At 37.5% G+C, this 20471-nt stretch overlaps 1 protein-coding gene across 2 annotated transcripts; it reads right to left on the bottom strand.

The window, feature by feature from the left end:
- Positions 1 to 474: 474 nt before the first annotated feature.
- On the bottom strand, positions 475 to 8126 carry LOC110669734 (putative clathrin assembly protein At2g01600). 2 transcript variants are annotated; one of them, XM_021831496.2, is made up of 15 exons: positions 7767 to 8124; positions 7590 to 7659; positions 7373 to 7470; positions 6163 to 6301; positions 5875 to 6002; positions 4501 to 4593; positions 4349 to 4399; positions 3808 to 3873; positions 3642 to 3707; positions 3360 to 3440; positions 3181 to 3261; positions 1901 to 2071; positions 1706 to 1787; positions 1474 to 1595; positions 475 to 1038 (listed from the first exon to the last, which is right to left on the bottom strand). In XM_021831496.2, exons 1-15 carry the CDS (start codon positions 7854 to 7856, stop codon positions 694 to 696), a joined length of 1683 nt encoding a protein of 560 aa, XP_021687188.1. In that variant the 5' UTR covers positions 7857 to 8124; the 3' UTR covers positions 475 to 693. The 2 variants fall into 2 exon arrangements, with proteins under 2 accessions (XP_021687188.1, XP_021687189.1); XM_021831497.2 differs by lacking the exon at positions 3808 to 3873 and having other exon boundaries at positions 7767 to 8126.
- Between the last annotated feature and the right edge of the window lie 12345 nt (positions 8127 to 20471).

Consider the following 20471-nt stretch of genomic DNA (forward strand, 5'->3'; position numbering starts at 1 on the left):
TTTCACAGGTTGTTTGGTTTCTTGTGGTGCAATTCCCCAGGGTATCCTAGCATTGAGAGGCTAACAATGACAAAATTTATATCCAACTAATTACCAGGAGGACGTGAATTTTTCATATTTTCTAGTGCTAACACCAGACATCATAAAACAAAAAACAAATATTTGAAATTAATCAGCTTTAACCAAGTAATAATTAAGTCATCACCACAATATCTAATTATCTATGGATGACAAATGTTCTTAAATCCGTCCTTGACCTGCTTCACCCAATATTATTTTTTGGGTCTCGATATTTTGCGGATGAATTCTTATAACCCACTCAAATAATAATATATTATTATTTATGATTAAAAATCAATTTATTTTACATCTTTATATATATATATATATATATATAGAGAGAGAGAGAGAGAGAGAGAGAGAGAGAGAGAGAGAGAGAATGCAGAATGCATAAGGAAAGTGGGGAGAGAGACATTGCCAGAATCACTTGCGATTATCATCATCCGTATCAATTAGTTATTCATAATACACTATTCATCTGCTAATTTTTACAACCCAAACAAACACGATTCATGCCGCAAACCATCAATCTAGTGGGTCTACAACCTAAACCCACGCCGCTTTACTCATTTTCAATGCACAAAAACCAACTTCATCGGCAAGATAGGACTTCTTAAACGTTTAAACATGAAGTTACAAAATGCCCGTGCTTCCAAATGGATTGTTAGGATGAGCAACAGGATTCACAGGAAATGTCCCCAACCCTGTATCACCAAAAGGATTTGTAGGGCTCATCATCAAATGTTGCTGTTGTATTGGCTGTGGATAGGTAGGTTGGTATGGACCAAAGGGATTGGGAGGCTGTTGACCCATTGCTGCCATCTGAACTGAGGAAGGAGCAATGTTGTTTGACATAGCAAATGGATCTTGTACCTCAAATGGATTTGGAGCAGCTGCCCCATAAACAGGGCGCTGGGCGGCTCTATATGCTGCTTCGTCATACAAGCTGTTCAAAGTGAGTGAGTCCAATCCACCAGCCTATCATTTATTGGCAATAAACAGGATTAGACAATTAGCATTTTTAAATCTTAGAAAGAAAAACCAATTATAAATCTAAGCGTCATGTTAACCATGTCAGAATGGTACTGGAACTATAAAGACATTGGCACGTCTGCTCCTGATTATGAACTAGCATGAAATCAAACCAAGTCAATGATCCATTTGTTAATGTCTGTTCAAATAAAAATTTCCCCCTTATTGCTGATGAGTTGTAATTGTTATTTTTCAATCTATGCCATCAACATAATACAAGCACTTTGACCAACATTGAGTTATGTTACCAACACGTATCATATGATGGCTAAACAACAAAGAGAAAAGGTGACAATTTCAACTGCTGGTAATGTTGCTTGCTAGCACAATAGCCATTGGCAAAATAAGACAATGTAAAAATCATAAGAAAGAAGGGCCTACCAACTGCTTCTCATTAACTGAAGAGATGTTATTGCTCGGAGTGGTAACCAGGGCAAGTTCCCATCCAGTAGGGTCAAAATCTTTTGCTTGAACGGCACCAGAACTAAATGTTGGTGCAGCACCTGCAAAACAAGATGCCATATCTACCAGGTGAAAATGTCAAGAATTAACAATCCATAGATGTAGCAAAAATGATGGAGATCAGAAAACAAAATAGAAACCACAATGTTACCCTGTTCAGTTGGAACTATAGCCAGAGCCAATGCATTTCTTTCTTCAATAGCTGATGCATCAGGTGCATCATAACTCAAGCCCTGGAACCAACAAGTTGCAGGAAAGAGGAAACAGAAGAAAAATGGAAAGGGGTAAGTTCACAGGATCCATCAGCCAATTTAAGCTGATTCAAAACTCATTACTGCAAGATTACCAGTAAGTCTCCAGTGTCCACGTTGTTTTGAGGAGGATTAGGAGTGGGAGGTGCAATCTCAACACTGGAGACGGCAACATCATTTGAAGGCAATGGCTCAGGTTCATCACTGGGTAATTTGGTTTCTTCAGATTCAGAAGGACCCTCTTCTGGTCTGTATGTTAATTGGAGCTGTTTAAAATAAATTAATAGACGTTAATGACAAGGATACAAAATCAGAGCAAAAACAACATATATGATAACACGCATCCTCTCTGTCCAGAGGCATACGGTCAGTGAGATTATGGATACAAAATTGTTAGCCTACCACCCTGTCTCATGTTCATGTTTTTCACTATTTCATTTTTTTCTTATATCACTATGGTCGAATTGGTTTCCATTTCAGAAAACTAAACCATCTTATGCAAATTTCCTTCATGTTACTTCCAAATTAAATTATTTCTAAACACCACAAATGCTTTAACTAAAACATTATCCCTTGTGGAAGCTCAACCAGTCATGACAATGACACATTAGTCCTAAAGCATCTATCCTTTAAAAGTGATGTTTGTTCACAAGGCGAAATAAATTTAACAGACGTTAATGACAAGGATATGAGATCAGTGCAAAAACAATGTATACAATAACATGTGTCCTTTTCTGCCATTTAGATCTGTCAATAGGGCATATAGTCAGTCAGATTAAGGATACAACATCGTAAGCCCTGTCCCATGTTCATTTTTCTCCCTATTTCATTTTTGCTCATACATCACTATGGCCAATGAAATTCTTTTTCATTTCAGAAAACTAAACTGGCTTATGCAAATTTCCTTCATCTTACTTCAACTGAAATTATTTCTAAACACCACAAATGCCTTAATTAAAACATTATCCTTTATGGAAGCTCCACCGGTCATGACAGTTTACCATCAGCTCAGCTCTGTAACAGCCAAGCACTTCAATCCCATTATGTATAGCTGGCCAAAAAGCTATTCCAACAAAAATAATGTTGCCACAATTGATATCCTTGATTCCACTAGCCATTACCTGAATGTCTTGCTCCTTGTTGATAATAAAATCATTCCAAGGCACTACTGTTTGAATTATTAAACCAACCTTCTCGTCATTAGAATACATGGGGTGATTTAAATGGGATCTAATATAGATCCAACTATCTATGCAAAGGATCCGATCCAACTGCTCCTCTCTTGTTGAGAATCTATACATATAAAGCAGCACCAACAACATATCTTCACAAGACAAGAACTATGTGATTGCATGGTTGTAAGAAATTGACTAACCAGTGGCTCACTTGGAATAGAAACAACTCTGGGTGCCTCTCTTATATACTCTTCCATGGTTGTAAGAAAGGATTGCGGAGGCTGCAAATAAAAAACAATGGTGCAAATTAAACTGACTGCAAAAATAAGAAAATATTAAACCAAGGAAAGCATTAAATCCATGTTGTAGCAGCAAATACTTCTCTCAGAACAGGAAATTGGAAGTTCCTAGCAAGTTCCAATCCTTTGCAAACTTCATAGAAGTCGGAGAGACTACCAGCCTACAGTAAGAAACAAAGCCCCTCAATACAACCCAAATAGATAATTTTAAATGCTGAGACCTCAGTTTCATCATTTTAAATGCTGAGACCTCAGTTTCATCATCTCTGCTACAATACAAAGAACATCCTAACAGAATACCGAGGTCAACCAAGAACATTTAAGTAGATGCTTATGTAAGAAAATTCAATTCACATCATGACCTGCTGGCCAGCTCGTTTGTAGACATCAAGGGTGGTGACAGCTTCATGTCTTGGCATCTCAAAGAACTGAAAACATACAGAACATTTAACATCAATACAACGACAAAGCAAAAGTAGCGTCAACTCTCGCATCATGATTTTTTTAAAAATTACAAACAAAAAATACCTTATCCACAAGATTGATAATTCCATCATTAATAGCGCAGTATATTTTAAAGCTCTCTTTCAACACCTGAAAATTGCATGTTCATCAAATTGTTTATAATACACAAACAGGAAGCATAAATTCAAGCCTCACCTATGTCTTCTTCAATTTGAATAACACAATTAGTTCCATTACCCTTTTCCCCCAAACTTGGCATCCTACTCCATTTACTTAAAATCATACAAATGCACATCCAATAAAATATTCTGGGTAGGGTTATAAGAAGTGCAATTTATGCCTTTATTTATTTTTTATTTTTTATAAATCAGTTGGCAAATAAAAGGTCTAAGTACATTGCCAACCCCCCCCCTAACTTGAGATTAAGGCTTATAGTTGAGTTGAGTATTACCATGATACTTGATATTTTAAATATTTAGTGGAATTTCAAATGCCTCAAACATGGAAAATTTATGAATAAAAATAAAAACTTGGAAAGTTCAACAGTAGAAATAGAATTTTTGGTTTTTTAAAGACAGGAATTACAGCATAGAGAGTAACCTACCAGTGCTAGAGCATACTGTATAACATAATTGCCAACAGCTGCACCTTCAGGCTGCAAAAGACAAATTCAACACCAAGTAGTTTTCCACATGCCAAAGCAATATGAAAAATAATGAAGGAGAACAAATATCCATGAGTTTCACAAAAAGATACCCGGCAACCAACAAGACGATACAGCAGCTGCTGCAATCCAGGCAACTGATCCAACAATTCTTCACTATCCAATTCCCTGGTTCTGCTGTAGCCCTGCTTAAATAGAACAATTATACCATCAAACAAATCCAGACGGAAAAGTCATTTACAACCTAAAATATCAAAGCAGACAATAGCCAATCAAAAAATTCAATACCAGCTTTAGCACCTTGTGTCTGGCTTTTACTTAATGAGATTGGATTAAAAGAAAAAATTCCAATTTCCAAAATACATTATAGACAACAAATAGAAAAACGATCACAAGTTTTCATACATGAACAAAAGACCTATTTCTATCATCCTAATAACTCGAACACATACTGCTCAAACTAGACTGTTCCCACATCTCATCAAATGACTACATAGCAAAAGATTTCTGGGAATTATTCTGACAAACAAAAGAAATCACATGTCCAAGACTACAAAGTTTTGCAAAAGAAGCACAAACAAATGAAACTTTCCTCCAAATCATTGTACAAGACCTCTTTTAAAATTTTCAAAATTAGTCATATATGGACCTTAAAAATTGAAATAGCCTTTCTTATTTTCTTTTATATAAAATAGATACAATAAATATTTGAATATATGCAATCTCAGTATCTCATAAAGAGCTCAACTAAACTCTCCACGCTGAATCACTATAAACCCCCAAAAAAAAATTGAAAGAGAAAGAGAAGATATGCAATTTCAATCCACAAAAGTTGTGTGGTCCTTCAGCCACATGATCTGTGCTGCCTACAAAGATGGCACAGCTATTGGGCTAATCTATGTCGTAGTTTTGTAGTGATGCAAGTTCCATAATGAGTTTTCTAATGCTGTACTTTGTTGTGTACTTGTGTTTGAGATATCTATTCTTAAGTATCTTAGAATCTTAATTCCTAGATTTTCTAACGTTATATTTAAGGATCATCAGAATCAATAACAATCGTTACATGAGCGCATTTTGACATCAATTTGTCTCATTTTGAATATCATGTCGATGGGGGAATTTGCAATAAGTTTATCCTTACAAGTGCAAAAAATATGTGCACCACAAAAGTATACCAAGAACTTGACACTTGATCTCAGGCAAAAAGAGGGAAATATAAGATGAAAAAACCATAAATCAACTTTAAAGTACATCTTTTGTACATTTTATTTAATTTTTCAAAGAAAAGGGTCAAAAGAAGTGCTTCAACTCCAGAATCATTCACTCATTTCAACAAGTCATTTATGTTTTTCTTAGCCAGAAAGGAAGGAAGAAGGGGAGACAAAGAAAACGAATCTGCCAAAGAGCTACTGATTGACAAAAGACAACCAATGTTTTTTAGAGGTCTAAAATTATGAATTAAGTACCTTATCCTGCCCTTGGGCAGGTCTCAGAAGACGCTCAGCTTCAATGTCATACTTCAGAATTCTAAAGCATTCAAGCCGCTCCTCCAAAAATAAAGCATATGTGCGTACCCAGGCAGAGCAATCCCAAGCTAAAAGAGGAGGGAGAAAATGATGAAATAACAAAACAAATTATTAAACTTCTTTCAACTATTTTTTTAAAAAGTTCAAAACTAATGTGCTTAGGTTCAAATACAGAGACAAGAAGCCAATAAAGAAGTATAAAGAGAAGGAAGAGAAGCATAAACCGACCAATAGGGCTTGAATCATCCTTGAAATTGGAAAGTTGGAGGATGCGTCCTCTCTGTGAGAAATTAAGTAGTTCTTCTCTGAAATTAGGATCACCCTCTCTTAATAATCTATGGATGACAATCAATGTTTTCAATGCAACCTATTAAACAAAAGGGAGGTATAAATAATACAGCCTTGATGCAATGCTATATATATATATATATATATATATATATAAGGTTTCAGGATTAAGCTTTTCTCGTTATCAATATCTCAGCAGTTCTGTTATATTTTGCTCCAAAAGGTTTATATAATCATGTGGCCTATAACTGTTAGAACAGCCACAAAAGCATGCACACCAAGCATGAATGGTTACGGAAAGAAGAAATTTATCTGTATGTATATCTAAGTCATACCCTAGGTTGCTTTGATAATTAGATGCTAGAGATAAAAGAGATCCAGTTGCAAGCCTCACTTGAGGACAATTAAAAGAAAACGCAGAAAATTTGATGATGTTTGGTATGGAAATAAGAAAATTATACGCAATTATCAATGAATTTTGGGAAGGAAATTTTTGACATTGGGAAAAATTTATCAGAAATGTAGAGATTTTATCAAATAGGATTCAACAGCACTTAAAACATGAAAATCTACAAACATTAGTCGCAAAGTTTATAAAACCCTCCACCTGCAATAGAATAAAAGATATCAGAAATAAAGGAAAAAATGCAAAATTATAAACAACACCAAACCTGAAGGGTTAGTGAAACAGAGCTTCAAATACCAATAAAGCCTGATACATGATAAATTTTAAATGATAGCCTTTCTATCATGAAATACAGCATCCAATGTGCCAATGAAAATGGAGACCTAAGAAATATATAAAGCTAATTTGATAATTTTAAAGTTCAGATCCGGTAAATATTGCTGTAAAAGCTTACATGAGCACTAAGCTTGTGAATCATAAAGAAAGCATTCAAATAGCACAGCACAGTGAAGAATTCACTTACCACTCAAAACTATACAGGATCTTAGCATTCATAACTGTTTCTTACTAAATCAACATAATCAACAAGAAACCAATTTTGAATATCAACGAAAGCAAAAGCAGCAGAAATCAATACAATACAAGTCCAACAAAATAAAATAGAAAAAAAAAGGGCAATATATGCCTATAAAATTAAACAAATTCAACAACGAAATGAGAATTGAGAATTGATTAAACAAGTACCGTCCAATTATGGGTCTTGGCCAATCGGCGGGAAAGAGCATGAATACAATAAGCAACATCAGCACGAGGCCGAATCGCTGAGGTGGCAACCAAGATTTCTGCAACGAGCAATCAAAATTCTCTAAGAACACAACACATACATCCCTATAGAAGGAAAACAAAAAATTGGATCTGCCCATCAAATTTAAGAAGGAAAAAAAAAAAAAAAGAAACTCACTTCTAAGATGCCTCTCTTTGGGTGGACACTCGACGTGGTTGGTAGCTTTGACTATGGCGACATCCAATTCCTAAAAATAGAACCCAAAAATCTGAAATCCATGAAAAAAAAAATGAAGAAAGGGGGAGATATATGAATATCTAAAAATGGTGCAAAAAAAAAAAAAAAAAAGAATACCGCATAATCGCTATTGACATGAGCTAGACCGACTTTGGTGGTGTCTTTGAGAGCACCATAGGCTTTTCTCCAAGTCTGAAGCGTTCCCATTTCTTTGTATTACTTTTCAAAGAGATTTATCTTATAGAGAGCGATCAGATCGGCTCCCCTTTCTGAGGCTAAAAAAGGATTATAACCGTGATTCTTTATGTCTCTGCATTATGAGATATGATTAGGCCTCCTTCCTCTCTCTCTCTCTCTCTGTGGCGTTCTTCCCGGAATCTGTTTATCGGGAGGAGAAACTCAGTAGCGAGTCTGCAGTCCGCAGTCTGCAGAAGCGTCCGGCTATAAATTTGTCCCTAATTTACCAAAAGTTATACATTAATCTCCTTATTTTTAATTTTTGGAAAAAAAAATCTCTTTATTTTTAATTTAAAATGTTTTTTTTTTAATTTAAAATATTTTTTAAGTGAAGAAAAAAGAGAAAAAAAAATGTCAGATTTGGAAAGAAATGAAATGACAAATAATAAAAAAAAATCCAGATTGTTTCCTCTGAGCCTTTTTCTTTTCTCTTTAAATTGTTCGTGCTTTCTTCTTTTATTTTATTTTAATTTTTATTTTTAAATTAATAATATACATAATTAAAATATTTAATTATATATATATATATAACAAAATTTAATGTGAATAAATTATTATTCAACTAATATAATTTTGAGATTATATTATAAATGATTATATTGAATAAAATACCATCATATTATTCAAGTCTTTAATAAAAGTATCAGAGAAAAGATAATAGCGGTGACAATTGAAAATAAATTGAGAGAAGTGAGATTGAGTTAATTTAATTATTTAAGGATAGAAAGAAAATAAGGAGTAGCCCTAAACTAATTTGAAGAATAGTAGTACAACATAACCTGTAAGCATTGCAAATTTCTGAGAATTTAATTTAAAATTATTTAAAGTGGAGAAAAAGAATTCATATAGCCTTTGGATAAAGGCTTAGTTGAATTGAGTATACTATTCAAGTATAAAATTATATTACATTATTCAATATAGTTATTTTTTAATATAAATTTATTTATTCAATATATGTATAATAGTAAAAATGTGATAATTTTATTTTATTTATCAAAATGTAAAAAATGCATAAATTATTTTGTTTTTCTGAAAAAAAAATAATTTTTCATTGTGTAGAAATTTTAATTTTCTTATAACTTTTCATTTTAAAGACAGGCAGTGATATTATGTTAACAAAATGTAATACCCTAAATTTTTAAATTTATTATTTTGTGGGTAAATATTAATATTTTATTTTTTTAAAATTTTGAGAAATTATTTGAGATTTTTCAGATTTTATAAATCGGGTTCGATTTTTCAAAAATATAAAATTTTGATAATTTTTAAAAATTAATTTAAAGACCACGTGGCAAAATTAAAAATATATTTGGACTCTACAAATTTTTTTGGGTTTTTGAGAATTTTTTTGAAATTTTTGGCCCTCATTTTCGGTCCCAAGACAGAATAAAAATTTAAAATTTTACATCTTGAATCGGACCGGCCTTTCTTTTTCTTCTTCTCCCTTCCATCGCACGCCCGACGTCTCTCCTCTCTCTCTCGTTTTCTCTCTCCTCTCACCTCCCCTCGCCGTGCAGCCACCACCCAAGCCCTCCCCACTCGTCGGCGTGCCGCCCTAGTGCCTCCCCACGGCCGGCCGACGCTCCAAGAGGCCGGAAAACGAGCGCGAAGTCCTCCCCTGAGCATGCGCGACGCTCCACCTTCCCGGCCAAAATTCGGCCGATCCGGCCATCGATCGAACCGAGTCTTGTGTTAAACTTCATCTACACCTCGAGAGCTTTCCATAGACACCAAAAACACCAAAATCCATCAAGCGATTTGTCCAATTTTTGTCCAAGAAGTTTTAGCCCATTTTAACTTTTGGGCTAGATTTCTCGCAAACCGTGAACCCCACGAGAAAATCGAGAGTACCAAAGTGCTCCACTCGTCGAGAGCTTGGCGACAATATAAATTTCAAAATTTTCTGACATCGTTTTTCGATGAGTCCCACGAAACTTCGTAGTATTTTTCCGAGCACTAAATGAGCTTAGAAAATTCCGTAAAATTTATGTACTAACCCCCGTGTTGTGAGCTTCGTGTAGGTACCTTCAATTCATGGAAATTCGATGGTTGCCTAGGTCTGTGAATTTCTAGCCAAACAGACAGGCTACCGAAAAAGTCTTGGAATTGAGTCGAGATTTTGGCTATTCCACCGTTGTCAGACGTCCCGAGCGCATCCCAGGAGTCGGAATCGACATAGGTAAACCCGAACCTTGCTTTTTCTTAATTTTCTAGTACTTGAATTGGATTAAAAATTCATAAAATATTCGTGGTAGCTCAAAAAATTTTAATTCCTTTTGCATTAGCTTAGTAATGATGCTAAGGATCGCGGGGCAAAGTTTTAGAATTTTTAGAACTCATTTGGGTAGTTTTTGCAAAAGGGTCAATTATAAGGACTAAACTGTAATTTTACATATTGTGACTGATGACTGTTTGGATGGGCCCAGGAGGGGCTGTGTGATGTGATTGAGTTGTGGGTGTATGGTTTGCGCATATAGAAGTGCGTTTTAAACCTTTTTGCAGGTTGGGTAGGTCCTAGGTATAGGGGAGACTCTGCCAGATTTTCGGCACGACTTAAAATATCTTTGGTATTTTTCTTAGTTTGTATTGAGTCAAATGTACTAAATAATTATAACAAAATTGTCAGGTGAACCGGGACAACCTTCCTCCTCCACCCAGCCACCACAGTGACTTCGGTTGAGTTTGTGAGTAAAATATTAATTTTAATTGTAATTTCGATATTATTATATGTTCAAGCATGCTCATGCATCACTTATATGTATATATCTATGTAGTTAAACTCTAGGCACGTTTTATATTGCATTCACAACTGTTAAAGTGCCATGAATGTTGTTTGTGGTAATTTTGAGCAGTATGCGTGCGTTGGCGTGCGTGTGGTATAGTGTTGGATATGGACAGAACGAGTAGACACGACTTGAGATCTTCGCTGGGACCCCGTATTTAGTTTATTAAGCGAAAGACTTGAGATCTTCGCTGGTAGAGGTTGGATTAAGAGGACTGTATAGGGGATCAGCTCCCATATATGTATTGTTTGATACTCTCGGGTGTGTGAGTGCCCCAAATTGCCTTTTTGATGTGATTTGTATGAAATTTTTGACGATGTTGCATTTCACTCTACAGGGTGCATTAATTTTAGATAGCTATAGAGATTATGGTTAAAATTGATATTTTACTCTCTGAGTCGAACGCTCACTCCTGTTCATTTATTTTTCCAAGCTACAAGAGGATTATTGTTGTGGTTAACCTATTTTTCTTCTTCGCAGGTCGTCTAATAATGTTTGTATAATTCTATTAACTCCTAGAATTTCCGTATGCGTTAGAAATATTTATTTGATTGGGTCTGTAATATAATTGCCATGTTGGACCTGTAAACTTATTAAATGCATGTATGATTGGATTGGATGAGGGAGCCGAGCTCCCATTTGTTTTTATGACATTTGATTATGTGGAGGGTGAGCTAAGCTCTCCAGTTTATTATATATTGTGTTTACAGGTCGGGCGAGTCAAAAACTCCCCGTTAAATGGCCCATGTTATGGCCGGACTCTTTCCGGTTAAATTCTTGAATTGGGCCCAAATGGGCCTTAGAGTTAGGCTGAGGAATAGTTAGGCTTATTACGGGCCTCAGGGGCTTTAGGCTGGCCTAGGTCCTAGTGCCGGTCCGGCCCATAGGTTGGGTCGTGACAAATGTGGTATCAGAGCTTAAGCTCCAGATGCATAGGGAAAAATTGTCTAAAGTGTTGGAAAAAGTCTAATAGGAGTCACATGCGGAATATAGGGTCCACATTCATCTTGCATTATCATCTTTGCTTCTAGTTTATGCTTTATAAAATTGTGTGAAATATAAGTTTATAGAGTTGTGTAATATGTCGTTTTGAATTTTGTGGGCTAATGCTGCTGAATTTCAAGAAAATGCGTAGAAGCAGCAGAGCTGCCACTGCACCAGAACCAGATGTGCCTGACGAGGTGTCAGCACAGTATGAGGCGCTTGCCTCGAGGAGGCGAGGTAGGAGGCTTAGAGCTGCTCAAGTAAAGGAGCAGCCACTACCAGTTCAGGAACAGTCTTTTGTAGGCACAGTATATGGTCCACCCTCCCCAATAACAGCAGTCCACCGCACCAAGAGGGGAACCTTATAAACAAATAATTAATTTCAAGAAGTTGGTACTTGATATTTATGATGTGTCAGACGATGCCTATCGGTTTTTGGATTCCTGCAAACAGGCAGGGATGGAGTTACAATTGACTGACAAGAGACTTATAGAGTATGCGCAGCATGTCATGGGGCCTATTCCTAGACAATGGATGAATGACTACATATTACCTCGGATAGAAGGTGTAACATCCTCACTTTAGCTAGTCCGCACAGTCTACTGTTCCAGTGATTAATGTCAGTCCGGGCAGCTAGAATGTTTGAAATTTTAAATAGACTAGAGTGAGGAGTTATAAAGAAACTAAATAATGCTCATAACAATCAAGGAAAAATTATAGGAACGAAATACACTAATGTTAAACGAGCCGAAACACTAGGGATGAGTAACCCAAAAGGGAAGTGACGGTGAAGGCCATTAGTAACCCTAGACCCGAGGGAAAAATTTTAAAATAATTTTTGGGACTCCAAAGAAGGGTCATTGAGGTTCTTATGGCATTAGAATGCCAAGGAAATGCTTAGAAAAATTTTTCTATCGGTACACACAATTTTGGCTTATTAAGCTAAACATAGGGCATTTTGGTCATTTCGTCTTCAGAGATGATTTTTGGCCAACTTGTCCAGTTAAATAAATAATTTATATGACATAAAATATGAATAAATATTGTTAAAAATTTAATTGAAATTAAATAGACAAGAAAATGATAGAAAATGAAAAAAATTGAAATTATGACATCATAATGATGTCATTAAAATTCTCCCAACCAATCCAATATTGACCCATAGCATAAGTTTATTTAAAAGAGACTAAATGGGCATAAAAATGAAGAAAAAAATCAGAACTCTCTCTACTCTTCTTCTTGCCGTCACCCTTCCCTCCATGGCCACCATGAGCAAGCTTTTTAAAGCTTGATTTCCCTAGCTTTTACCCAACTAAACCCTGTATTCCCAACGCAAAAAAGTGTTCTTACATCTTGATGAGTCTTTTGGGAGCAAAAAGAAAAGAAAAAGAAGAACTCTAGCAAGTTGAAAATCTCACTCCATTAGAGGTTTGTGACCTAACATTGGTTTTCACTTTAAATTCATGTTTAAGGACTATGAATGAGTGTAAATTACAAAGAAATTTATTAAATACTATTTGTATGCCATCCCATAATTTCGGAAGCCTTGGTTGGGGTAAGATTGTGATGATTTTTATGGAGTTAAAATGGTAGTATGGCTGCCCTTAATATGCATCTCTTAAGTGGAGTGATGAAATGCAAATGATAATGCATGGTTTGTGATGTTTGAGTTAGGGTTTGGGATGAAAATGAGACATTGATCATGTGATGATGAAAGTAGGTTTTAATGGTCAATTAGTGACCATTTGGTTTTGTTTGAATAAAAAATGAAGTGGATTGTGTAGTGGGATTTGAGTTTGGTGTGGCTGCCCTTGGTGACCTGCAGGACTGGGCATGAGTCCAGCAGGTTTGGGCAGCAATAACTGGAATTGTAGAGGTTCAATTGGTGCAAGGCCAATTGGACATGAAACTAGACACATAATGACACAACTTTGGTGAAGAAACCATGCCTAGAAAACCAAACCAAGTTGACCAAAAGATTGCCCTAATCCAGGTGACATGCATTCTGCCTGGGCAAAATGACTAAATGAACAGTGTTTAGTCATTTGGTCATAACTCAGTGTAGAAATGTCCAATTGACCTGAAATTTTACTAGCAACAAGCTGAGATATAGACCTACAACTTTCATGAAGAAACCTAACCCAAATTATGACCATAACTTATTCAAAAAGTGACCTGAAGTCACTGCTCCTAATACTGTAAATTTGGTCAATCCAGAAATTCTGAAAAAATCATAATCCGGCCAGTTATAGTTTTTCGGCTATAACTTGAGCTACAAAACTCCAAATGGAGTGATTCAAAAAAGGAAATGCAACTAGACAAAGTAAGGAATAACTTTCATGTTGATCATTTTGCCAAATTCCCACTGCAAAAGTGACGAATGGAACAGTAAACACAAAAGCTTGAAAACTGAAAATTCTATCCAATTAACATTAAGCTTAGAAATAGTATTAGCAACCAATACTAACAATTTTAGAATGCAAAATGTGGTATGTTGGGAGTATTAAAACCAATGTACCTATTGTCCATGTAAAAGTCAACATTTTGGTTGACTGATGAATTGAATAGTAACACCAAAACTTCAATTTCAAAAATTGTGAAACTTAAAAGTGTAATATGCCCTAGTATACATAGCAAGATTGATTTGGATAGGTTGGTATGCCAATAGGATTCTGTTAGCAGTACTGCATATGGTTTCATGCCATTCTGTGTTTCATGGCTTCCCATGCCATTCTGTGACATAATAGCCTTTGGCTATGTTATTTGAGTTGTTATACTCGGGTTTTATCCCTGATAATTATTACAGCTTATTGGTTGTTTTGTTGCACACCAGGAGACACAATGTGACCGATAGTGTGATGGTCCGAGATACTTAGTACCCAGTACCAGTTTACCCGTTTATCCAGTCCAGTCGACTAGTATGGGTTACTCGGGCAATGATAATAAATTTTACCAAATTTTAATTGAATAATACTGTAATAAATATCAGAAATTAAGTCTACAAAAAATGTAAACATACATTCTGCATACTTATTTTATTTTATTTTATTTTATATTGTCACCACTAAGTATAATTGTTTAGCGCGTCGCTTTTGCCACGCGCAGGTACTGGAAACATAGCTGGGGAGCCCAGCAGATATCAGACTGAGTGAACTTTCAGAGCTGCACACTGAGTCCAGAGTCACCTCACATCTGCAGTGCACTTGGTAGGACATTAGGACTTTGGGTGGCATTTTGTGTTTTACATTTTGTATTAGTTTTGGATTGTAATTATAAACTCTTGAAATTATTTGATAATGTAAATATATGAATTTTCATGTTATTGAAATTTGCTATATGTTATGTTGAAAAATGAAATGTTGAGAAATATTCATGAATATGCTTCAAATGATGATGTGAACAGAAAAATTCTGAAAATAGTATTGAGATTTTGAGATTTAGTTAAAATGTGTGTATAATGGAGTTCTGGATTTGGAAATTATATTGGAAGTGTCTTTTAAACAGGTTCAGAAGAACTGTTTTTCCAATTTATAGCTGGCACTCTGCCGGATTTTCTATAAAAATTGCGGAAAAATTCAAATTTATCAAAAATTGTAAATAAATGAATTAAAAGGGATAAATTGTAATGGAACTATAAATTGGTGCTCCGGCACACTAAGTGGCATATCTTGCTCGACTACACTGTAGACGGGTAAGGGGTATCACATTTAGTCCATTAGGCAAATCCCACATCGGCAAAGCATGGAGATGGTCTTGGGCTCAAAAAGTAATGAAATATAAGATGGGGGAACTAATCACTGGAGGCGCCTTTTGGTGGAATGGCCTGGAGAGTTGGAAGAATTCCAGGGTTAAGCGTGCTCGCTTGAGAGAAATCCTAGGATGGGTGACCTCCTGGGAAGTTCTCCATTCCACCTATGGGACAAAACCGTGAGGCTTATAGCCAAAGCGGACAATTCCTCTAGTGGTTGGAGCCCGATCGTTACAATTGGTATCAGAGCCGCTCGCGTGTCCTCTTGGGCGATGGTGGGGCAAACCTCAGCGAGGACGCTGAGTCCCAAAAGGGGGGAGAAAGGTCCCTTAAGCAAATCCCACATCGGCAAAGCACGGAGATAGTCTTGAGCTCAAAAAGTAATGATATATAAGATGGGAGAACTAATTACTGGAGGGGCCTTTTGGTGGAATGGTCTGGAGAGTTGGAAGAACTCCAGGGTTAAGCGTGCTCGCTTGAAAGAAATCTTAGGATGGGTAACCTCCAGGGAAGTTCTCCATTCCACCTATGGGACAAAACTGTGAGGCTTATGGCCAAAGCGGACAATTCCTCTAGTGGTTGGAGCCCAATCGTTACAGAAGGTTTATCATGAACCCAGTTTGTGGAGTTGTTTATCAATAGGTTTGTGCCAGAAAGTTTCAGAGACCAAAAGCAGTGGGCCTTTGAGGCCTTAAGGCAGAATAGTAGGTCTGTAGATGAATATGCTACAGAATTTCTGGAACTGAGCAGATATGCCCCTACAGCAGTGGCTATAGAAAGTATAAAAGTGAAAAAGTTCCTAAAGGGGCTGGACAAGAGATATGCAAACCTGGCTGTGATGTCTGATCAGTCTTTTGAAATGGTAGTTGATCGAGCCCGACAGATTGAGATTAGCTATATAGGAGATGACAGTGGAAGGGCAAAGAAAAATAGAGTAGAGGGTTCTTCAGGTGTTTCCCACATGGGTACTACGGATAGCGAAAGCCAAAGTAATTACAGAGAAAGAAGTAGGAACAAGAAGAGTGGTTTTAGACACAAATCTCGAGGATTCAGGCCAGGTTACGGATCCAGCAGTGATCACAGTTCGGGATACAGCAGTTCTGGGTCTGGTTCAGGATCCTCCTTGGCACCTTGTGCACAGTATGGAAGAGGACATTCAAAACCTTGTATGATGGGTTCAGGAGTATGTTTCAGGTGTGGCTAACAAGGTCACTTTGCTAGGGAATGCCCCGTGTTCAGCGAGCCACAGATTGGGTCACAGGGTTCTATTGCAAATGTTCCTCGTCAATTTTATCCTGGTGCTTCCGACATGGCAGGTAGTTAGTTCAGTGGCCAACAGGGCCGAGGACAAAGAGGACGTGGATTTGGAGGCAGATCAGGAGGTAGAAGTCAATATCAGGATTCTGCAACATAGGGTAGGGGTCAAGCTCGGGTTTTCACCCTGAACCACCAGGATGCTCAGGCTTCCAATGCAGTTGTGACAGGTATTCTTCTAGTCTATTCCTATGAGGCTCGTGTTTTGATAGATCCGAGTGCTACGCACTCATTTGTCTTCTCAGTGTTTGCCATGAGATTGGGTAGGAACCCTATAACTTTAGAATGCCCTTTGTCTGTAGCTACCCCGCTCAGTGACAACATAGATGTAGATATTGTTTTTCCAGGTAGTCCAGTAGTAGTAGATGGAAGGATCCTCCCAGTAGACTTGGTTCCTCTATCAGTAATGGATTTCGATGTAATTTTGGGAATAGATTGGTTGGCAACTCATTATGCCACTTTAGACTGCAGGAACAAAAAGATGTATTTCCACATAGCTGGTGTATAAGAGTTTAGCTTTGATGGTGATAGGAGCGTGGCTCCATATAATTTGGTGTCAGCAATTAGTGCTAGAAAAATGTTGAGGCATGGATGTCAAGGGTATTTTGCATTGGTGAGAGATACATCTGTAGAAGGTGTCAACATGGAAAATGTTCTTGTTGTCAGAGAATTCATGGATATCTTCCCTGAGGAGCTTCCAGGGTTGGCACCAGGAAGGGAAATAGAGTTTTGCATTGATGTTGTTCCGGGTACAAACCCCATATCAATGCCGCCTTAAAGGATGGTACCAGCAGAATTGAAGGAGCTAAAGGAGCAACTACAGGAGCTTTTGGACAAGGGTTTCATACGTCCAAGCACTTCACCTTGGGACGCTCCTGTTTTATTCGTGAGAAAGAAAGATGGGTCATTGAGATTGTGTATTGATTATAGACAGCTAAACAAGATGACTGTGAAGAACAAGTATCCACTTCCTCATATCGATGATCTGTTTGATTAGCTCCAAGGGGCTAGATTCTTTTCCAAGATAGACCTACGATCAGGCTACCATCAGTTGAGAATCAGGAATGAGGATGTATCCAAAACAGCATTCAGGACAAGATATGGTCATTATGAGTTCTTGGTGATGTCTTTTGGACTCACTAATGCACCAACAGCCTTCATGGACTTGATGAACAGGGTGTTCAGACCATTTTTGGACCGTTTTGTCATCATATTCATAGATGACATTTTGGTATAATCTCGGATCGAGGAAGAACACGTGTGGCACTTGAGGATAGAGTTGCAGACTTTAAGGGAGCACCAGCTATATGCCAAATTTTCAAAATGTGAATTTTGGCTAGAAAGCATCTCATTCTTGGGACACGTGGTTTCTAGTGAAGGCATTCAAGTGGATCCTAAGAAAATTGAGGCTATAACTGATTGCCTTAGGCTTACAACAGTCACTGAGGTGCGAAGTTTTTTGGGCTTAGCTGGCTACTATAGGCGTTTTGTGCAGGATTTTTCCAGGATAGCAGCTCCCCTAACTAAATTAACTCGGAAGAATGTTCTATTCATTTGGACAGATGATTGTGAGGAGAGTTTCCAAAAGCTTAAGGAATGTCTAACCACCGCCCCTGTATTGACATTACAGATGAGTGGTGAAGGATATACCGTGTACTGTGATGCCTCCAGAGTTGGCGTAGGGTGTGTTTTGATGCAGAATGGAAAAGTAGTAGCTTATGCTTCAAGGCAGTTAAAGAGGCATGAATCGAACTACCCCACCCATTATTTGGAAATGGCGGCTGTAGTCTTTGCACTAAAGATCTAGAGACACTACCTGTATGGTGAAGTGTGCGAGATATACACCGACCACAAGAGTTTGAAGTACATCTTCCAATAGGGGGATCTAAATTTAAGACAGAGGAGATGGATGGAGCTTCTGAAGGATTATGATTGTACCATCCAGTACTACCCTGGGAAGGCTAATGTAGTAATAGATGCTTTGAGCAAAAATCTTCTAGCAGCTTAGCGCACATATCAGAAGAGAAGAGACCGTTGATTCAGGAACTACATGAGTTGATGGATCAAGGTCTGATCTTAGATCTTTCAGATGAGGGGGTATTGTTGGCCCATTTTTCAGTGAGGCCAAACTTGCGAGACAGAGTCAGAGTTTCCCAGCACAGAGACTAGCAATTGATGAAGATCATAGAAAGAGTACAGCAGGGTGAAGGTGGTGAGTTTGGATTTGCCAATGATGGTGCCCTTATGCAAGGTTCTAGGATATGTGTGCCCGACGTGGACAATCTCAGAAATAAAATCATGCGAGAGGCACACAATACACTGTACAATGTCTACCCAGGCTCCACCAAAATATACCATGATGTGAAAGATAGCTATTGGTGGAATGATATAAAGAGAGACATAGCAGACTTTGTGTCCAAGTGCTTGACTTGTCAGAAGGTGAAGTTTGAACACCAGAGGCCGTCAGGGAGGCTGCAAGAGCTCCCTATCCCATAATGGAAGTGGGAAATGATTACTATGGATTTTGTGACTGGGTTGCCTCGTATCACTTGGGGATATGATTTGATATGGGTAATTGTAGACTGTCTGACTAAATCAGCTCATTTCTTGCCTGTGAAGACCACATATTCTGTTGCACAGTACCCCCGACTTTATATTCGAGAAATAGTCAAATTGCATGGAGTTCCTACTTCCATAATATCTGATAGAGGGCCCTAGTTCACTTCTCAGTTTTGGAGGAAGTTGCAGGAGTCACTTGGCACACAGTTGAACTTTAGTACCGCTTTCCACCCTCAGACAGACGGGCAGTCCGAAAGGACAATCCAAACACTGGAAGACATGTTTCGCATGTGTGTTTTGGATTTTGGAGATCAATGGAATGATCAGCTACCCTTGGTGGAGTTTGCCTACAACAATAGTTATCATTCTAGCATAGGGATGACACCCTATGAGGCGCTATATGGAAGAAAGTGTAGGTCTCCTTTATGCTAGACGGAAATGGAAGAAGCGAAGGTGCATGATGTAGACCTAGTGCAGTACACTTCAGAGATAGTTCTTTTAATCAGGGAACGATTAAAAACAGCTTTCAGCAGGCAGAAGAGTTATGCAGATCCCAGACGGAGGGATGTAGAGTTTGCAGTAGACGATTACGTATTCCTGAAGGTTTCTCCAATAAAAGGAGTCATGAGATTTGGGAAGAAGGGCAAGTTGGCACCTCGGTATATTGGACCTTTTGAGGTTACTGATAGAGTTGGAGCAGTTGCCTACCAGTTGGAGTTACCACCCAACCTTTCTCATGTTCATCTTGTATTTCACATCTCCATGCTCAGGAAATACATACCTGATCCTTCTCATGTGCTACAGCCGGATGTAGTAGAGCTGAAAGAAAACCTGACGTTTGAGGAGCAACCTGTAGCCATAGTGGACTACCAAGTGAGGCAGCTAAGATCAAAACAGATCCTAATGGTTAAGGTTTTGTGGAGGAGCCAGTCAGTGGAAGAGTGCACTTGGAAGTCAGAGCGCACTTGGGAGTCAGAGCGGGACATGCATAGCGAGTACCCTTATCTATTCAATGTGTAATTCTGTACTTTATTCTGCCTTGTATAAAATTCGAGGACGAATTTTCTGTAAGGGGGGGAAAATGTAATACCCCAAATTTTTAAATTTATTATTTTGTGGGTAAATATTAATATTTTATTTTATTTAAATTTTGAAAAATTATTTAAGATTTTTCGAATTTTATAAATCGGGTTCGAT

This window comes from Hevea brasiliensis, chromosome 15 (genome assembly GCF_030052815.1).
Source record: "Hevea brasiliensis isolate MT/VB/25A 57/8 chromosome 15, ASM3005281v1, whole genome shotgun sequence".
Classification (NCBI taxonomy): domain Eukaryota; kingdom Viridiplantae; phylum Streptophyta; class Magnoliopsida; order Malpighiales; family Euphorbiaceae; genus Hevea; species Hevea brasiliensis.